Source organism: Ostrea edulis, chromosome 6, assembly GCF_947568905.1.
Source record: "Ostrea edulis chromosome 6, xbOstEdul1.1, whole genome shotgun sequence".
In the NCBI taxonomy this organism is placed as follows: Eukaryota; Metazoa; Mollusca; class Bivalvia; order Ostreida; family Ostreidae; genus Ostrea; species Ostrea edulis.
Genome location: NC_079169.1, coordinates 30,917,971 through 30,936,327, shown reverse-complemented (window position 1 = coordinate 30,936,327; position 18,357 = coordinate 30,917,971). Strand labels below are relative to the sequence as shown.

At 37.8% G+C, this 18,357-nt stretch overlaps 1 protein-coding gene and 1 long non-coding RNA gene across 9 annotated transcripts in view; one reads left to right on the top strand and one right to left on the bottom strand.

Annotated features, from left to right (window-relative positions):
• Positions 1–7,358: 7,358 nt before the first annotated feature.
• LOC125682916 (cyclin-dependent kinase-like 5) overlaps positions 7,359–18,357 on the bottom strand; it is a 36,795-nt gene continuing 25,796 nt past the window's right edge. For 4 of the 8 annotated variants that reach the window (XM_056142403.1, XM_056142405.1, XM_056142409.1 and 1 more), the window contains 10 exons: positions 18,045–18,161; positions 16,977–17,067; positions 16,724–16,799; positions 16,502–16,626; positions 15,395–15,524; positions 15,099–15,181; positions 14,696–14,775; positions 13,338–13,425; positions 9,292–11,825; positions 7,359–8,308 (listed from right to left, as the gene is read on the bottom strand). In XM_056142403.1, coding sequence (XP_055998378.1) covers positions 8,299–8,308; positions 9,292–11,825; positions 13,338–13,425; positions 14,696–14,775; positions 15,099–15,181; positions 15,395–15,524; positions 16,502–16,626; positions 16,724–16,799; positions 16,977–17,067; positions 18,045–18,161 — 3,334 coding nt within the window. In that variant the 3' untranslated portion in view covers positions 7,359–8,298. Of the gene's footprint in view, positions 8,309–9,291; positions 11,826–13,337; positions 13,426–14,695; positions 14,776–15,098; positions 15,182–15,394; positions 15,525–16,501; positions 16,627–16,723; positions 16,800–16,976; positions 17,068–18,006; positions 18,162–18,357 lie in introns of all 8 variants that reach the window. The other 4 variants (XM_056142404.1, XM_056142406.1, XM_056142408.1 and 1 more) reach the window with 2 other exon arrangements.
• Positions 18,109–18,357, top strand: part of LOC130047418 (uncharacterized) — a 5,501-nt gene continuing 5,252 nt past the window's right edge. Inside the window, exon 1 of the long non-coding RNA XR_008796317.1 lies at positions 18,109–18,357. This exon is cut by the window's right edge and continues 2,631 nt beyond it. This is a non-coding gene — a long non-coding RNA (uncharacterized LOC130047418).

Genomic DNA, 18,357 nt, shown 5'->3' with positions numbered 1-18,357 from the left:
AATTTTCCGATGGTAAAACTTTGATCCCCTAACGTGACCCCACCTTTCTCCCTGGGGACCACAATTTGAACCTGCACTACCTGGGAATGCTTGCATATTAATATGAGCAACCATGACCATGTCATTTATCAGAAGATTCTTAAAAGATTTATCCTATATATCCCCCTATATAACATTGACAGGTTTGACGGTTAACTGTTCATCATGCAGTACAATCTTTTCCTTTGTCGTATGTATGTGATTCTGGACTTTGTGTATCCAAATGCTCCTCTGTGGGCCCAAATTGGTTGAATAAATATTAGAATTGTATTGTGCCCCCCCCCCCCTTTAAATTTCATGATATGAATAAACTTCAAACAGCACTACCTGAGAAGGATTGCTTGTTAATATGAGCATTATGATTAATAGCCCTGTTTTAAAAGATACATGTATATTCCTATGTACTTTGATCCTATATTGTGGCCCCATCCTACCCCCAAGGACAATGATTTGAACAAACTTCAATCTACACTATGTCAGGAAGCACTTATATAAATTTCAACTTTTCTGGCCTAGTGGTTCTTAAGATTTTTAAATGGCCCACAGTTTTCGCCTTTTATCGATTATTTCTCCTTTGAAGGGAGCATGGCCCTTCATTTGTAAAAACTTAAATCCCCTTCACTCAAGGATGAATTGGGTCAAGTTTAATTGAAATTGGCCTAATGGTTCTTGAGAAAGATTTTTAAAATATGCCACAAATTTTCTACTAATTCTTGATCATTTTCATTCCTTTGACGACCCAGTGTTGTAGCATAGAACCCCCCCCCCCCCCCCCCCCCCGGAAAAACGGGCCCGGGATATACATTCCCCCCGGAAAGATGGGCCTGGCATAGAATTTCCCCCAAGGAAGAATTAACCCTGGCCCATTTCCCCCTTAAAAAAAAAACGTCCCAGTATAGAACTTCACCCTAAATGACAGTACCCCCCCCCCTTCTTACATTCTCGCTATGTATCCGTTTCCAGTTCTAATAATAGAATTCTCTTGCTTATCCTTATTTTGAGCAGGATCTTGTGTATCACAATCATCATCTTATGTTTGTTTTTTCTTTAAAAAAAAAGAAGGAAATTTTCAAATAGTGCAATGGTATATCAAAATTCCTTTATTTTATTAATATCGTAACATTAATGAGCGTATTTCTATTTCATTAAAACAGCACATTATTTGTTTCCTTTTTTTGGACAACACGTACCTCTTTATAGCAATAACAACAATTTCATTGATTATTATCTTCAATTGCATGGGTTTGCTTCATTCCAATTTATTCAAAAGCTTCTATGAGAAGAAAAAAGATTCCGGTCGATGAAATCCGGAAACAGGAGGGGGGAAATTCTATACCAGGGCGGTTTTCCGCTCAGGGGAAAACTCTACACCGACTTTGTACATAGGGGGGAATTATATGCTGGGGGGAGAGATCTATCTATCCTGGGCCCGTTTTTCCGGAGGGAAAGTCTATGCGGGGGGGGGGGGGGGGGGGGGGGTCTATGCTATAACACCGGGTTAAAATAGGCTCTCAGTATCCCTTACTTGTAAAAGGCAACTAAATGGGGCAGTACTTCGGACGAGACCGCAAAAACTGAGGCCCCGTGTCACGATAAAGATCCCTTCTTGCTCAAGGACCGTAAGCGCCGAGCATAGGCCTAAATCTTGCGGCCCTTCACCGGCAACGATGACCTCTCAATATGCAGTGGAAAATTCTCGAGAGGGACGTTTAATATACAAACTATCTCCACTTCAAAAAGGGTGTAGCACTTCAACAGAAAAAACTTGAATCCTTTTTACCCAAGCATACTTGAGGCAAGTTAGGCTGAAATTAGCACTGTGGTTGTGGAGAAGTTGAAAATATTAAAAATTTATGGACAGAAGGACTAACATCGGACAAAAAGTGATCAGAATATTTCAGCTCATGTGAGCTAAAAAAAAAAAAAAGCACATTTTCGTAAAACAGTTAATACTAGCTACTGTAGAATACCAGCATACGAGTTATTGCCCTTCATAACAATTTTTATTTCAAAGTTACTGTACCCAGCGAATAAAAATTTCTACAAAAGGTATATTTCTATCATGCACTAAGTTTAATTAAAGAATTTCCAAAAACCTACATCACAAGGATGGATTGACTGTAACTTAAAATAAAACTACTTGCTAAATCCGTTTTTTCAAGAAATTTTTATAATTTCGATTGAGGTTGGTCGCAATATTTATGAATTTTGGCCTTAAAATATGTCTGATATTTTTCCCCCAAAAAGATTTTAGCCATAGATTTAAACAAGAGGCCCATGGGCCACATCGCTCACCTGAGTCACTTTGGCCCATATCTGAAGACTTTCCATATATATTTGCATGTAAAACCTTCAGGGCCGTAAATTACATGGAGGTGGAGGAGGCAGCTGCCTCCTCCAACTTTTGAGCCAAAAAAAATTAAAATTTAAAGTTCATTAGAATTTATGTTGTTTCCAATAACTAAGAACATGATACCTCCCTTAAAAAGCATTCCAAATCTTTCTTTTAGAATGAGTTAGTCAAGTAACATCTTAGAAGGCCCTAGAATCAAGGATTTTGCACGAAACGTGTTCAGTGTGCACAAAATGTGCCCCCAGACCCCCGCCTAATTTCCTGCCTCCTCCAAATTGAAGGTTAATTTACGGCCCTGACCTTAGTCCCTATTATGGCCCAAACTACCCTTTGCAAACTTGAATCTACACTATGTCAGAAAGCTTTCATGTAAATGTCAACTTCTTTGGCCCAATGGTTCTAGAGAAGAAGATTTTTAAAGCTTTTTCCTATATTTGTATGTAAAACTTTGACCCCCCCCCCCCCACTTGTGGCCCCATCCTACCCCCCGGGGACCATGATTTGAACAAACTTGAATCTTCACTATGTCAGAAAGTTTTCTTGTAAATATCAGCTTTTCTGACTCAGTGGTTATTGAGAAAAAGATTTTAACTATATATTTGTATGTAAAACTTTGATCCCCCTTGTGGCCTCATCCTACCCCCAGGGGCCATGATTTGAACAAACTTGAATCTGCACTATGTCAAAAAGTTTTCATGTAAAAATCAGCTTTTCTGGCTCAGTGGTTCTTGAGAAGAAGATTTTTCCTATATATTTGTATGTAAAACTTTGATCCCCTATTGTGGCCCCATCCAACCCCCGGAGCCCATGATTTGAACAAACTTGAATCTGCACTATGTCAAAAAGTTTTCATGTAAAAATCAGCTTTTCTGGCTTTGTGGTTCTTGAGAAGAAGATTTTTAAAGTTTTTCCCTATATATTTGTATGTAAAACTTTGATCCCCCCTTGTGGCCCCATCCTACCCCCGGGGGCCATGATTTGAACAAACTTGAATCTGCACTATATCAGAAAGTTTTCTTGTAAAAATCAGCTTTTCTGGCTCAGTGGTTCTTGAGAAAAAGATTTTTAAACATTTTTCCTATATATTTGTATGTAAAACTTTGATCCCCTATTGTGGCCCCATCTTATCCCCGGGGGCCATGATTTGAACAAACTTGAATCTGCACTATGTCAGAAAGTTTTCATGTAAAAATCAGCTTTTCTGGCTCAGTGGTTCTTGAGAAGATTTTTCCTATATATTTGTATGTAAAACTTTGATCCCCTATTGTGGCCCCATCCAACCCCCGGAGCCCATGATTTGAACAAACTTGAATCTACATTATGTCATGATGCTTTCATGTAAATCTCAGCTTTTCTGGCTTAGTGGTTCTTGAGAAGAAGATTTTTAAAGTTTTTCCCTATATATTTGTGTACAAAACTTTGATCCCCCCTTGGGGCCCCATCCTATCCCCGGGGGCCATGATTTGAACAAACTTGAATCTGCAATATGTCAGGAAGCTTTCAGGTAAATTTCAGCTCTTCTGGCCCAGTGGTTCTTGAGAAGATTTTTAAATGATCCCACCCTATTTTTGCGATTATCTCCCCTTTGAAAGGGACATGGCCCTTCATTTGAACAAACTTGAAAGCCCTTCACCCAAGGATGCTTTTGGCCAAGTTAGGTTGAAATTAGCCCAGTGGTTCTGGAGAAGAAGTCGAAAATGTGAAAAGTTTACAGACGGACGCCGGACAAAATGTGATCAGAATAGCTCACTTGAACCTTCGGTTCAGGTGAGCTAAAAATATTTACTAATTACTATTCTTCACAGATAGCTTTTGATTAAAAAATTAGAACATTTAGTCTTGGCAGGTCTTATTATATATTTATGCCATGTAGGTTGATGTTGGTGCTCTCTGAATGAATTCATAACATTATAGATCAGAATATGATTATCAGCAAGAGACCCCCAGAGCAAAACACTAACATGAGCCACATTTATACAGCAATCTTTAGACCTCTACTGTGTGCCAACTTTATCCATCCTAATTCAAGAAAAATCTGTTAATTTATAGAAACAAGACGCCCATGGGCCACATCGCTCACCTGAGTCACCTTGGCCCATATCTGAAGACCATATATATTTGCATGTAAAACCTTGGTCCCTATTATGGCCCAAACTACCCTTTGCAAACTTGAATCTACACTATGTCAGAAAGCTTTCATGTAAATGTCAACTTCTTTGGCCCAATGGTTCTTGAGAAGAAGATTTTTAAAGCTTTTTCCTATATTTGTATGTAAAACTTTGACCCCCCCCAACTTGTGGCCCCATCCTACCCCCCCGGGGACCATGATTTGAACAAACTTGAATCTTCACTATGTCAGAAAGTTTTCTTGTAAATATCAGCTTTTCTGACTCAGTGGTTATTGAGAAAAAGATTTTAACTATATATTTGTATGTAAAACTTTGATCCCCCTTGTGGCCCCATCCTACCCCCGGAGCCCATGATTTGAAGAAACTTGAATCTGCACTATGTCAGAAAGTTTTCATGTAAAAATCAGCTTTTCTGGCTCAGTGGTTCTTGAGAAGAAGATTTTTCCTATATATTTGTATGTAAAACTTTGATCCCCTATTGTGGCCCCATCCAACCCCCGGAGCCCATGATTTGAACAAACTTGAATCTGCACTATGTCAGAAAGTTTTCATGTAAAAATCAGCTTTTCTGGCTTAGTGGTTTTTGAGAAGATTTTTAAAGTTTTTCCCTATATATTTGTGTGTAAAACTTTGATCCCCCCCCCCTTGGGGCCCCATCTTATCCCCGGGGGCCATGATTTGAACAAACTTGAATCTGCACTATGTCAGGAAGCTTTCATGTAAATCTCAGCTTTTCTGGCTTAGTGGTTCTTGAGAAGAAGATTTTTAAAGTTTTTCCCTATATATTTGTGTGTAAAACTTTGATCACCTCCTTGGGGCCCCATCATATCCCCGGGGGCCATGATTTGAACAAACTTGAATCTGCACTATGTCAGAAAGTTTTCATGTAAAAATCAGCTTTTCTGACTCAGTGGTTATTGAGAAAAAGATTTTAACTATATATTTGTATGTAAAACTTTGATCCCCCTTGTGGCCCCATCCTACCCCCGGAGCCCATGATTTGAAGAAACTTGAATCTGCACTATGTCAGAAAGTTTTCATGTAAAAATCAGCTTTTCTGGCTTAGTGGTTTTTGAGAAGATTTTTAAAGTTTTTCCCTATATATTTGTGTGTAAAACTTTGATCCCCCATCTTATCCCCGGAGCCCATGATTTGAACAAACTTGAATCTGCACTATGTCAGAAAGTTTTCATGTAAAAATCAGCTTTTCTGGCTTAGTGGTTCTTGAGAAGATTTTTCCTATATATTTGTATGTAAAACTTTGATCCCCTATTGTGGCCCCATCCAACCCCCGGGGCCCATGATTTGAACAAACTTGAATCTGCATTATGTCAGGAAGCTTTCATGTAAATCTCAGCTTTTCTGGCTTAGTGGTTCTTGAGAAGAAGATTTTTAAAGTTTTTCCCTATATATTTGTGTGTAAAACTTTGATCCACCCCTTGGGGCCCCATCTTATCCCCGGGGGCCATGATTTGAACAAACTTGAATCTGCACTATGTCAGAAAGTTTTCATGTAAAAATCAGCTTTTCTGGCTTAGTGGTTCTTGAGAAGATTTTTAAACATTTTTCCTATATATTTGTATGTAAAACTTTGATCCCCTATTGTGGCCCCATCCAACCCCAGGGGCCCATGATTTGAACAAACTTGAATCTCCATTATGTCAGGAAGCTTTCATGTAAATCTCAGCTTTTCTGGTTTAGTGGTTCTTGAGAAGATTTTTAAAGTTTTTCCCTATATATTTGTATGTAAAACTTTGATCCCCCCTTGTGGCCCCATCCTACCACCGGGGGGCCATGATTTGAACAAACTTGAATCTGCAATATGTCAGGAAGCTTTCAGCTCTTCTGGCCCAGTGGTTCTTGAGAAGAAGATTTTTAAATGACCCCACCCTATTTTTGCGATTATCTCCCCTTTGAAAGGGACATGGCCCTTCATTTGAACAAACTTGAAAGCCCTTCACCCAAGGATGCTTTTGGCCAAGTTAGGTTGAAATTGGCCCAGTGGTTCTGGAGAAGAAGTCGAAAATGTGAAAAGTTTACAGACAGACGGACAGACAGACAAACGGACGCCGGACAAAATGTGATCAGAATAGCTCACTTGAACCTTCGGTTCAGGTGAGCTAAAAATACTAGAACCTCTGGATCCAGGAACGAGTGGATTCTACACCACGGTACACTTTCATGTTTTATCCTTGTGGTTTGGTTTTATTTTTTCTTCTTCTTAAAGGGACATGATATGAACTGGAATTACACTACACGAAGAGGATTACGAATTCTTTATACGGTCCTATGTATTCCAATTCAAAACTTTAAACTCCTATTGTGACCCTGTCCTGACCTTTGGGGCAAACTTGAATCACCATTAAATATCCAAGTTTTCCTGCAAGTCTTTGTTTTTTCTGGTTCAAAAGTTTTACATATCCCATTCTACTATTTTTTAATAATCTCTCCCTTGGAAGCAGACGAGGTCCTTCATCTGAATTCAAGGATGCTGTGTACCAAGTTTGGTTAAATTTTGACTTGTGATTATGAAGAATTTGAAAAGACCTCCATGTATAGTATTATACAACCAACTTACTGATCATAAAAGTTACTTCAACCTTCAGATCAGGCGAACTAAAAAGGTATGAATTTATTCTCAATTACTGTATAAAACCTTGGTGAAAAAGGAAAGTTCTCTCTCACGTACTTTTGTATATAGAAGACTAGGCAATAGATGATTTGTGAACATTATGATTATCGTGAATGAATACATCATTGTTTCCATGAGAAAAAAAAAGTCTTGCAAAATATACGTCATCCACAGTAATCCTACAAGACTTAAAACAAAGCGGTGCAACATGTAGTGACTTTTATTGACATTTTATTACGACTGAACATAAAGTATTGAAACAAAACCTTGCGTAAAACTATATAGGCACTGAGCGAGAAATACACGAAACCCACAGGAACACTGACGTCAGAACAAATAGACATTCCCACCTCTCTCAGCCAACGAGGAATATTCCATTATATAATAAAAACAATTCTTTTGATCAGCTCTGCAAGATTTCATTTAGCCTTTGTTTCAAACATGTTAAAACTTTGCACATTTATCACATAACATACAATTACATGTATGTAAAATTGGACATATATAAATTAAAATGGTCTGACACTGGAAGTCTACACTCATCCATCTTTTACAAAGTATCTACTCTATTACAACATGCACACTCTCACAAGATCTGCTTTGCCAGTCCTCAAGAGAAAAAAAGAAGAAGCATGATTTGCAATAGCACCAACATATAGGGGTTCAGTCCGTAGAACATGCTTTGGCTGGTCTCCCTACCCTGTTCAAAGCAGCACCAGCAAATGTTCAGCTTGTCCCAATCACCAACATAGGCACACCGTCGGATTCTGCTCCAATACGTCGAAACTTCAACCAGGATTCCGACGACGAAAGGATTAGGAAAACAGCATGGCCAGGGAGCATTCGTATCAACATGGTACAGCAATATCTGACGCGGGATCTATACTAATGCCATTGAGGTGTCCTCCTGACAATTTTGTTGATGCCCAGATTTCTCTAGGATGGGAGTGTTAGTCACCTGCTGATGCTGTTTGACCTCTCGCGGTCCTCTTCTCCCCCCAGGTGCAAGCCACTGGCAGAGTTATACTTGGCAAAGAATGGGTGTTTTAAGGCTTCCCTCAGAGTGATGCGGTCCTTTGGGCAGTAATTCAACATGCACCAGATGAGATCAAACAAGTCTCTGTGGTCAGTGTTCTCCGGTTCCGTTATGTAATGCTGGAATGAGATAATGCATGCAATGTACGAATGAGATAGATATCAGACGAATGTCACTACAAATTACAGGTATTGATAAGATTGATGAAGGTTTCATAATTTATAAAGCTTTCTGGCAATACAAGTATTGTCAATTGATGCACGAGATAGGTAATCACTACATGATTGAAGCCTGATCTAATGGCGACACTTCACATTTTGTTATTTGTTGGCTGACCATGCTTGAAGTGATTGACATGATTTATCATGCAACATTGATTTCCACCGTATTTCACTAATAAACAGTCCCATTCTACATTATTCAGTGGTGGTGGCCACTTTTAGTGCAAAGTGATGGTGTACACTTTCTCTAAAAGCTCCAACATGAAATCATAATATTTCACAATTATTAATACTCATTTATTTAAGACAGTCCGAAAAGCACACAATATTGAACATGTACATTAAGTTACGCATAAATAGTGAGTAAACTAGTGAGTAAGCGTTGTCCCAGTGTGTGAGTATGCGACGTCTCGTCATTTCGGTAAATTTACACTCCAGGTACCAAACTTCACAAACCCAGAGATGAATGAGTTACAAAATCATGTTAAACAAATACAACCAAGACCATTAGATACAGAAAGCATTAGTTCCATTTGGTGAAAAATCAGAGATAAAACTAGTGAGGATATACACAAGAACACAACATGAAAAATGATAGTTATTTACTTGTTAAAAACTTGACATGATTCACTGTGACTGAAAAATACAACACTTTATAGAAAGAGGTCCTTAGAAAGTACCCCTTTTGATAACTCTTCAAATGCACAGAGGAGTGTTACTTATCCATGCATTAATGTTCAGCACAGTTTGTTCCATAGCTGTGATGAACGGAAGAGTTTGCAAGCCTTCCAGAACTCTAGAGAGAATTTAACAACAAATTTAGACTGAGATAAAAATCAGACTACAAAGACCAAAAGCCAGACACTGTTCATGCTTTTCACCTGTTCCTCTTGTCTCCACCAACATCAAGCTGAGACTGCATGGGAACACACAAGGAATTCAATCCCCTAGTCACATATTTACTCTCTTCCTGGCCTGGATCATTAATGGCTTCAACACTGGAATTTTGTGGATCTACACAGCCAGAATCCCGGCCTAGACTCGTGTCTCCTCCAACATTAGCTGGAGACATCTGAGGTGAACACTCAACCGTCTGCTCAGAGTCCCCACCAGAGGGCTCTGTCTGAGGGTTAAGTGGTGAATCTAGGCCGGGTTTCCCTAAAAAACAACAGGTTTCCTCCTCCCCACCACCAGTGACCATTTTATCAGAACTCTTTTTCTTTTTTGGTCTCCTTCGACGTTTTTTCTTGTCGCCTTTTGGTGACTCCCCCTCTTTGACAGATGGACTGTCACCAGTGCAGGCAGGTTGTGCTTCCACATTATCAGGTGGTTCAGGCTCTAGATAGATCTGACATGGACCTGGTTCAACAAACATGGAATAATCACAGGGCTTCAAGGGTTTACTAGGCTTTACAGACTCCAGTGGAGTAGCACAAGATGAAGTGCTTTCTGAAGCTGACTTGAACTCATCTGAATCATTCTCAAGGTCATCAGTCTCTTTCTCCACAGACTGTACAATAGATTCCTCATCAGCACATCCTTCCTCAGACTGTGCAGCACCAAGCTCATCATTTGCCTCCACTGATGAGCTAACTATTTCCTCTGATTGTTCACCTGCCTCACTCATTTCCACATCATCATTTGCCACTGCTTGAACTTCACTTGCTTCTGCCTGCTCTTTAGTCTCCTCTTTTGTCTCCATTGGAACATCATCTTGGATGTCAGACACAACTTTATCTTCATCAACATCTTTTGGTACATCCTGTTTCTGGTTTTCCTCCTCACCTAGATGAGGTGAATGCAGGACTTTCTGCTCCGTGGTAGGAGTAGGTGGCGTAACCATGACCTGGGTGTCACTTCCTTCCTGTGAAGGAGTCGTATCCTTTGCATTCTCTTTCGACAGAATGCTGTTCTCCTCCTGTAATAAATGTGGCTCACTAGGGGCAACTACATCTACAAGGGAACTAGGTCTATTTTCACATGTTTCTGATGAGTAACTTTCAAGCGGTTTTATCTCACCTTGTTCTACTAATGGCGAAGTAGATTTTATCTTTTTAGATGATAAATCTGGATAAATCTTAATGACAGAATCTGGAGTGGATTTTTTGAAGAAGTCAAATATACTCCTCATGCTAGGCTCAGGTTTGGGTTTAAGTGGATCTGGTCCATCCTGGCGAGAGTTTTTACGAGCCCTTCTTTCTGCTTCTTCTCTAGCTTCTTCCTCAGCGATTTCTTTTTCAATTTCCTCTAGCCTTGTTCGTCTGCGAGTTGATGGCGATTCTTCCTTTTTCGTTTCCTTGACAGATTCGGAAGCTGCTGGATGACCGGCAGAAGGCAAAGAATCTTTTCTCCCATGGCCATCTACATCTTTCTCAAATTCAGCTTTAAGAGCTTTTCGAGCAAGCCTTGTATACAAATCCTCATCGGTGGATGTATTTTGTGTTGGGAGTCTAAAATTTTCTTCATTTTCTGCAGTTTTGGTTGTCTTCTCACTTATTGCATCTGGTTTATCATCTGGTTTTTCAGGGTCGTATGAATCATCATTTACAGCTTCTGTTCTCTTCAACCTTCTCCCCTGGCGGACAGTTGAATGGTCAGATTCTGTGCTTTCCTCCGACAGTTGGTCAGCAGTCAAGACTCCTCTCTTTGCTCTCCTAGCTCGGCGAGCCTCAGCAGCATCTTCATGCTCTGCCATTTCTGCCGCAAGCTTGGCCTCCCTCTCTGCTCTTCGTGCTCGCCTAGCTTTTCGGGCTTCCTGCACAAATTCTGATTCCTCCACATCTGGCTTTGGAGTGTCTGGAGATGGCTTTCTGCTCCTTCTCTTGCGTTCCTTTGGAACAGATTCCACATTATTGTCCACTGCTAGTGTATCCTTATCAGTGGTTTTCGAAAGCTTATCCAAGTCACTTTCTGAACTAGCCAGAGAATCCTGTTTTTCAAGTACATTGAGAGACTGATCAGTGTCAATCTTTTCGTCTGATGCTTTTGGCTTCACCTCACTGGAAAACACATTCTCTGCATGTTTGGCCTGTAACTTCTTAACTCCTGGAAACATTTCATACAAAGTCTTTTCTGGCCTCTCTACAATCACATCTGGTATTTTCAACTCGGCAGTTATTTTTTCAGGTTTTTCAGGAATGCTATCAAGCTCCATCTTTTCTTGCTCTTTACTTCTACTTTTGCTCCTGCATATCCCATCCTTCTCATCCTCGTCGTCTGCAGCCTTCTCTGTGGACATTGACTGCATCTCATCAAAGGAAGGATAACGACCGGGATACTGTTTGTGAATAGGACGAAAGAATGGATGCTTCATGGCCTCCTTCAGAGTGACACGTTCATTGGGTATATAGTCTAACATCATTTCTATCAGTTCTAGACACTGGCGATGTTCTGAGCCCTTGTCACGTAGATAGTGCTGAAAGAATAGGAACCAAAAACTAATCAAACACCAACATGCTCTCAATTGGATTTGTCCATTTAACAGGTTTGGGAATTTTCATGTTCTCTTCATTGTCATGTATATTTCCCATTTTGTGATAACATGGTTGAATTCAACATTTAATATCAGGTCTTCAAAAATATTTTTACAGGAAAAAAATCTAATGTGGGAAAGATAAAATCATCCCCATAATTTCCAAACTATCTCACATGAATTATGCACAAATTAGTCATTACCTTCTAAATTTTCAACAAGCTTTGATCAATTAATCTTAAAACACACACAATCTGCTTGTTGACAAAACATTCACAAATAATACAACATAACTGAAAATCAATCCATTCTAACTTTGTATCAAGCCACTGATGATCTAGAAATACCACATTATATATTTTGATCTATCAGTTGATCTGAGCATACACTCTGTGGTAGTCACATGCCATTAGTTTGTTCTACATATCTTCACTTCAAGCATGGTCATCAATTTTGGTGTACCCTATATAATACTGTGTACACTGGCATCCCATCATCAATCTTATTAGTATCAATACTTGGGTTCTTGTCTATAGAGCACTCTCTATTCATGCATCAAATAGAAGTATTTCAACAACTCCCACAAGTTCTGTGGAAATTTAGAATTATATGAAGGGCACTTTAAACAGTGCTTTTGCTTCATCTCTGAAATTGAATAATATTGCAAAATATTAATTTTGAAAAACATAAAACATGGAAGAATAAAAAATGTCATTAACAAGTCTTGAACACAACAGACAGACTGAAAAATAAAATTCACAATTTCGCAAATCAAGACTGCTTTTGAAATTGACTTCATCAAGACAAAATCTTCTGAAACAAAAGGATACTGAAAATTTTTCATTTCCCAAATATAATCCTACCTTGAGCCGCTTGCAATTTTCACGAACATATTTTCCTTTAGAACTTCTCTGATCCCAGTTGAGCCTACCGTTGTAGAAATACTTGTATTTTCTGTAGGTTCGAAACAAAAAAGACAAACAAAAGCTATGATAAGACACAAATCATGCACGCTCTAAAATTAAACAAAAATAAACTCATGCACAGGCCATGTTGAACTACGGCTAATTGTTTCTGTCTTGCTGCCAAATTATGAACTTTATCAACTTTGTACCCAAAATACTTTAAATATGAAAAATTATTCTCATTAACAAAAAGTGACAACAGATAATATAATTGCCAAAATCTAATATGCTTATTTGTGCAATATCCACAATTTGGCTTCCACTTAACACACAATTAGCCTTAGCTGAAAAAAGGGCATGCTGACACACATTTACACACTAATAAATTTCAGCCATCTAGGAACTTGGGTCCATTGACGCTGTCTCCATAATTTCATATAGCAATACAAATAATTAAGGTGAGGGCGAGCAGGGGCAGACAACTGCTGTAAATCATGGTGTCGTTATACTGCAGGCAGGCAACAGGCATCAATGTCTGCATCATACTTACATACAAAGGCCTGCAGTTTTCCCGTACATAACGCCCTGCGGAGGAGGTGGGGTCCCAATCAAGGCGCCCATGCCAGAAAAAATTTGTTCTTCAAATGGGAAAATAGAGGCATGAGGGCAAAATCATTAAGTCACAAAACCTCTTATCACACATTTAGTAACAGTGACTATTTGAGGAAAAACAATTTATTTCACCACATAACTCAAATACAATTCCCCTTGTGAATCATTGAGTTCTTCGCCCTACAAAAATCAATTACTTAGTCTTCAGGCCCACCTTCATCTGTTTAAACAATGCGCATTACCCATTTTTATCCTTCAATGACTAAAATAAAATTTCTCTCATGCACTCTTCTGATGTAAAAAAATAAAATACAGAATCATTGACCAAATTTTAAATAATCTTATCTGTAAAACGTCTGACTAAGTCTAGGTCATTCCGATGTTTGCATAAACAGTTTAAATTTTGCAAATGGCTGGCAGATTATGCAGTTCCAAATATTTCCTCATGATGGTGTTAATATCTATAAAGATATAAAAATGCACAGCAGCTATTCTGCCTTGGCACATTGTGGGAGTTTTCCCCCCAGATGTTTGCTCCATGCTGGAACTGTTTAAAAATTGTAAGTTTAGAATGAAAAAAAAAAAAAAAAAATCCCTCATCTGTAGTATTATCTACACCCCATCCCTCCTCCCTCATATATTTTTTGACAAAATTGGCACAAGAACTGAGTAATTAATTTTTTTTGGCCTTATACATTTTTCCTCAAATAATCACTACTTTTTTCATAAACAGACTACATTGGATACAGAGGAAGCTGATAATCAGAGAGACCAATACTACCAGTTTGCTTTGCCACACACACTTGAGATGGCAAAATCAAAGTGGAATTTTTTTTTAGGCCAGAATGAAAGCACATTCAAAATGCTGTCAAATTACTTTTGTTTATATCTTCTAGATAAAAATTCTAAGATATGCTTTTTTTTTCCCTGCAGGTAAAAATTCTATTAAAGATATGCTTTTTTCTGCAGTGAACAACAAATGACAATCTGATTGCAATACAGATTTCAATTTGACTATTGATTACTAGCCCCTCTTCTCCCTTCCTCTTGATCAGCTGAGGGAACAGACCACAAGAAGTGCATTTATGACACAAACAAGGTTAAACTGAGTGGACCTGTGCATTAGTTTATAAACATCAATCACTTAAAAACATGTTCATTTCTCCATATCAAAACATTTTCTTCGTTATGTGCTTTCTGCATTGCTTAATCTTTAGCACTTTCTCTGGAATAATGGTTAACATTTTAGGAATTGAGCACTGTTTACAAGCATTTTGAAAGCATCTGCAAACTCACTTGGTTTTCTTCATCATTCTGTATGGCAGAGTGCCAAGAATTCTCTCCATCATTGCTAAATGTTCTTTGTTGTCATGAGTCTACAAAAAAAACAACATTTCACGTAATGAAACCCATCATTGCCATATCATTCTTTGCTACAGTAATTATATTACTATGCTATAAATATGTACCCAAAGTATTTACACATCTTGAGTAGCAATTCCAACTTGAAAAACAAATCTACATGTTGAGACCTTCTGATGGCTACAGATATATCTAATAATGTGATAAAACTTATTTTCCTGTTATGAATTCTTATGGCATTCATATTCATTCCAGGAACATTTAAACCATTGCGTAGTAACCATTAGCTTGAAATAATGGTACTACTAACACTTAGAATATTGCAGTATCAACTTACTTGGAATAATGTAAAACCAGTGTAGAGTTCAAACATAATACACCCAATGGACCACACATCACAAGGTTGGGCCCATCCCATCTCTGTCAAACAATACACACAAAAAATGTACACACCTTCTGCAAGACATTGCACTATGCTTTCGCAAAATAATTAATGTCATGCTACAGCTTTTTAAACATTTAGCCCACATTCTATTAAGACTTTTCTAATGGAAATGTCATTGTTATGAGTGAATTTCAGCCATTTTCAGCCCACAGATCCACCATTCTTTTGGTCGCCTTAACCAGCCTTACCTAATATGACCTCTGGTGATCTGTAGTGGCGGGTGGAAACAATTGTACTATGGTGCTCATGGTCGAATGTTGCAGAACCAAAGTCGATCAACCGAATCTCCGAGCTTTTAATATTGCGCTCGTCTCGTTTCTGTGGGTATGATATACAATATTAAAACTCTAATTTTGACACAGATTTTACAGAAGATTTAGTGTAGCAACACATATCACTTCAAATGCAAGTTTTCTGCATTCTAGCAAAGATGTTAATCTGAACTTCATCTCGATAGTTTCAATGTTCTTTTGGATAGCATAACCGACTTATATTTATCTTGATTATAGAAAACATACAAGATCAGAGCAGATAGTCGGCAAAGGAAGCTGCAGAACATGCGGATTAACTTTTGAGTAATTTATTTCTTTTGGAGTTTTCAAAATGAAATATGAATTTTCATAACATTAGTTATGGAATGTTAAATTTTTGTTTTGGTTCAGAAAACAAAAAAATAAATAAGTGCCTTAATCAACAGGAAGTCAGAATTGGAAAAATTAGTGATGGGTAATTCTAGAACAATAGAAAGTGTGAAAAATCAACTTATTTAAAACCAGAATTATTCATAGTTTTCAACATAAAACTTGCTGTGTAAATGGTAAGAGTTTTTAGAATAGAAGACTTTTAAAGATACCTTTGTAGATATCATGGCAGCAAAAAGAAAGCACTGCAGGCCAAGTGCCAAAAAGGGGGGATAACTTGGTCTGATGAAGGACAGCTGATCTTCATCACATCCAAGGCCCCCTACATGCTTTAGGAATGTGATAAACTTGTCCAAGTTTTGTGTTCTAAAAATTTCTTGATTACACAAAATAAATTCAACACCTTTATTCCATAGTGAATTTTACATACATACAAAAGGCACACTGAAATAATTTAGTTTCTCGTTTTCCCAGCATAGTTCTGAAGATGTGAAATGTATTAAACACCCCCCTCCCCTTTTAGTTCTTTTCAAAGAATACCCCTTTCTCCCCTGACAATGTTAAACTGATGCCATTTCAGCATGCCTTGGTGTTTTAGCAGTATGGACAAGTTTCTCATCATTCCTAGCATGCTTAGGACTGTACGACTATTACCGTTTTTATTCCTAATTCTTCACACGTTACCTTCCTTTGGTTGTATGTTACATCATATTCGGAATTCACAAACAAGATGTTTTCTGGTTTTAGGTCTGTGTGAGTCAGCTTGTTTTCATGTAGAACTGCAAAGTTAAGTTAACCACGATGAAGTGCAAAGTTAAACACATCTCCATTCTATTTCCAAACTCAGCTTTGCTATAGGCATTGAACACTACTCACAATTAACTGCATAGCATAGCTGGTATGATATGTGTCTCACTTGATCAATCGTGTAAGGAAGATAATGGTTGTCTTTCTGTAAATGAAAACAGTGGGCTTATATTCGAGAGTGAAGCAGTTCAATTCTTTTGACATACAATTGCTTTTAGTTATTCATCCATATTCACGTTTTTCAAAAAAAATTCATGAATTTTCTATAAATCACCTTTTACAAAATTTGTTAACTTTCTATATAAAGCCAGCATGCTCTTACCAGAAAGTCAAATACACTGAGACCAAGCATGTCAAATGCTATACACATATGTCCATGGTAGTCAAACCATTCCTTCATCTGAACACATAAGCTGAAACAGAAGAATGCATCAAAATAGAGAACACATTATTTGGATAATTTCCCACAAACTGAGCCACTTCCTCAGAATTTTACACAATTCATCACTTCTATAAATATAAACATGACCTTTAATATAGTATCTCTGTGTGACATTGAAACTGGATACGAAAATTTATATTCAAAATTTTTAACACAATTTTTTTTGGAAATTTCCTTCAACCTGTTACATTTACAAGTGATACAACAGACATGACTCTACAGAGATAGAAAAAGTGGAAGGGGGGTCCTCCCCCAGCAGGGTATCTAGGGGCAGCGCCAAAAATGGATATTTTGACTTCAAGAAGCTTTTCAGAAAATGAACTCTGTGAACCAATATTGAGGTTTTAAGCTTTATAAAAAGGTCAATAATAGTAAGCAAGTATTGGTTCCGTAACCTAGTCTTAGGCAAAGGTCCTACACAATCTACCAACACTTGACTAAAAGGTTCTTCAAAAGCTGGACCTTGTCAATGGCCTTAATCATTGTTGTCGTCTCTTTGTACTACTTTTACGGACATTTTTGTAAGGTCTACGTGTTTACAATCAGTGTACAGTCTGCTGATTGGGTGATATTGTAATGATTCAACCAATCAATGAGAAGAAGAGGAAATACTGACCACTACGTAAAATTCAAATATTCCAGAAAACATAAGTAAACGGTGAAGTTTATTGAACCTAGAAATTTCTGGAAGCGGAATCGTTGTGTAGAACAGAATTTTCCTATCCAGAAAGCGGAATTCCGCTCTAAAGCGGAGAAAAATCATGTCTGATACAAGAATCAAGCAAGAAATGTGGATAAAAGTTTGTACACAAAGATGTGTCAATTAACACCTGAGCATAAGGGCAATATAATACATCCCTGCCCCTGTCTGTAGAGAGTAAATAACATCAACAAAACTAACAACACTTACAACTGCCCATTAGGATCCACAAAACTAACAACACTTACAACTGCCCATTAGGATCCTTTTCTTTGATCTTTTCAAGGACATTAATTTCTAATTTTGCTGCTTCTCTATATTTTTCTATATTTTTGATGATTTTTAATGCCAATTTTTCGTCTCCCCTGAAAAACAGACAAAATTTTTAATAAAAATTACATCAATCAAGTATTCCAGTAAAGGGCTATATATAAATGTTTGCTCATCAAAATTGACAATCATACTGTTGTTTCAAAAAATACTTTCACAAATATTTGCATTCCAAATAAACTTGAGTAAAATTGTGTCACTTTAGATGCTATGTATTCTAAGTGAGTGTAA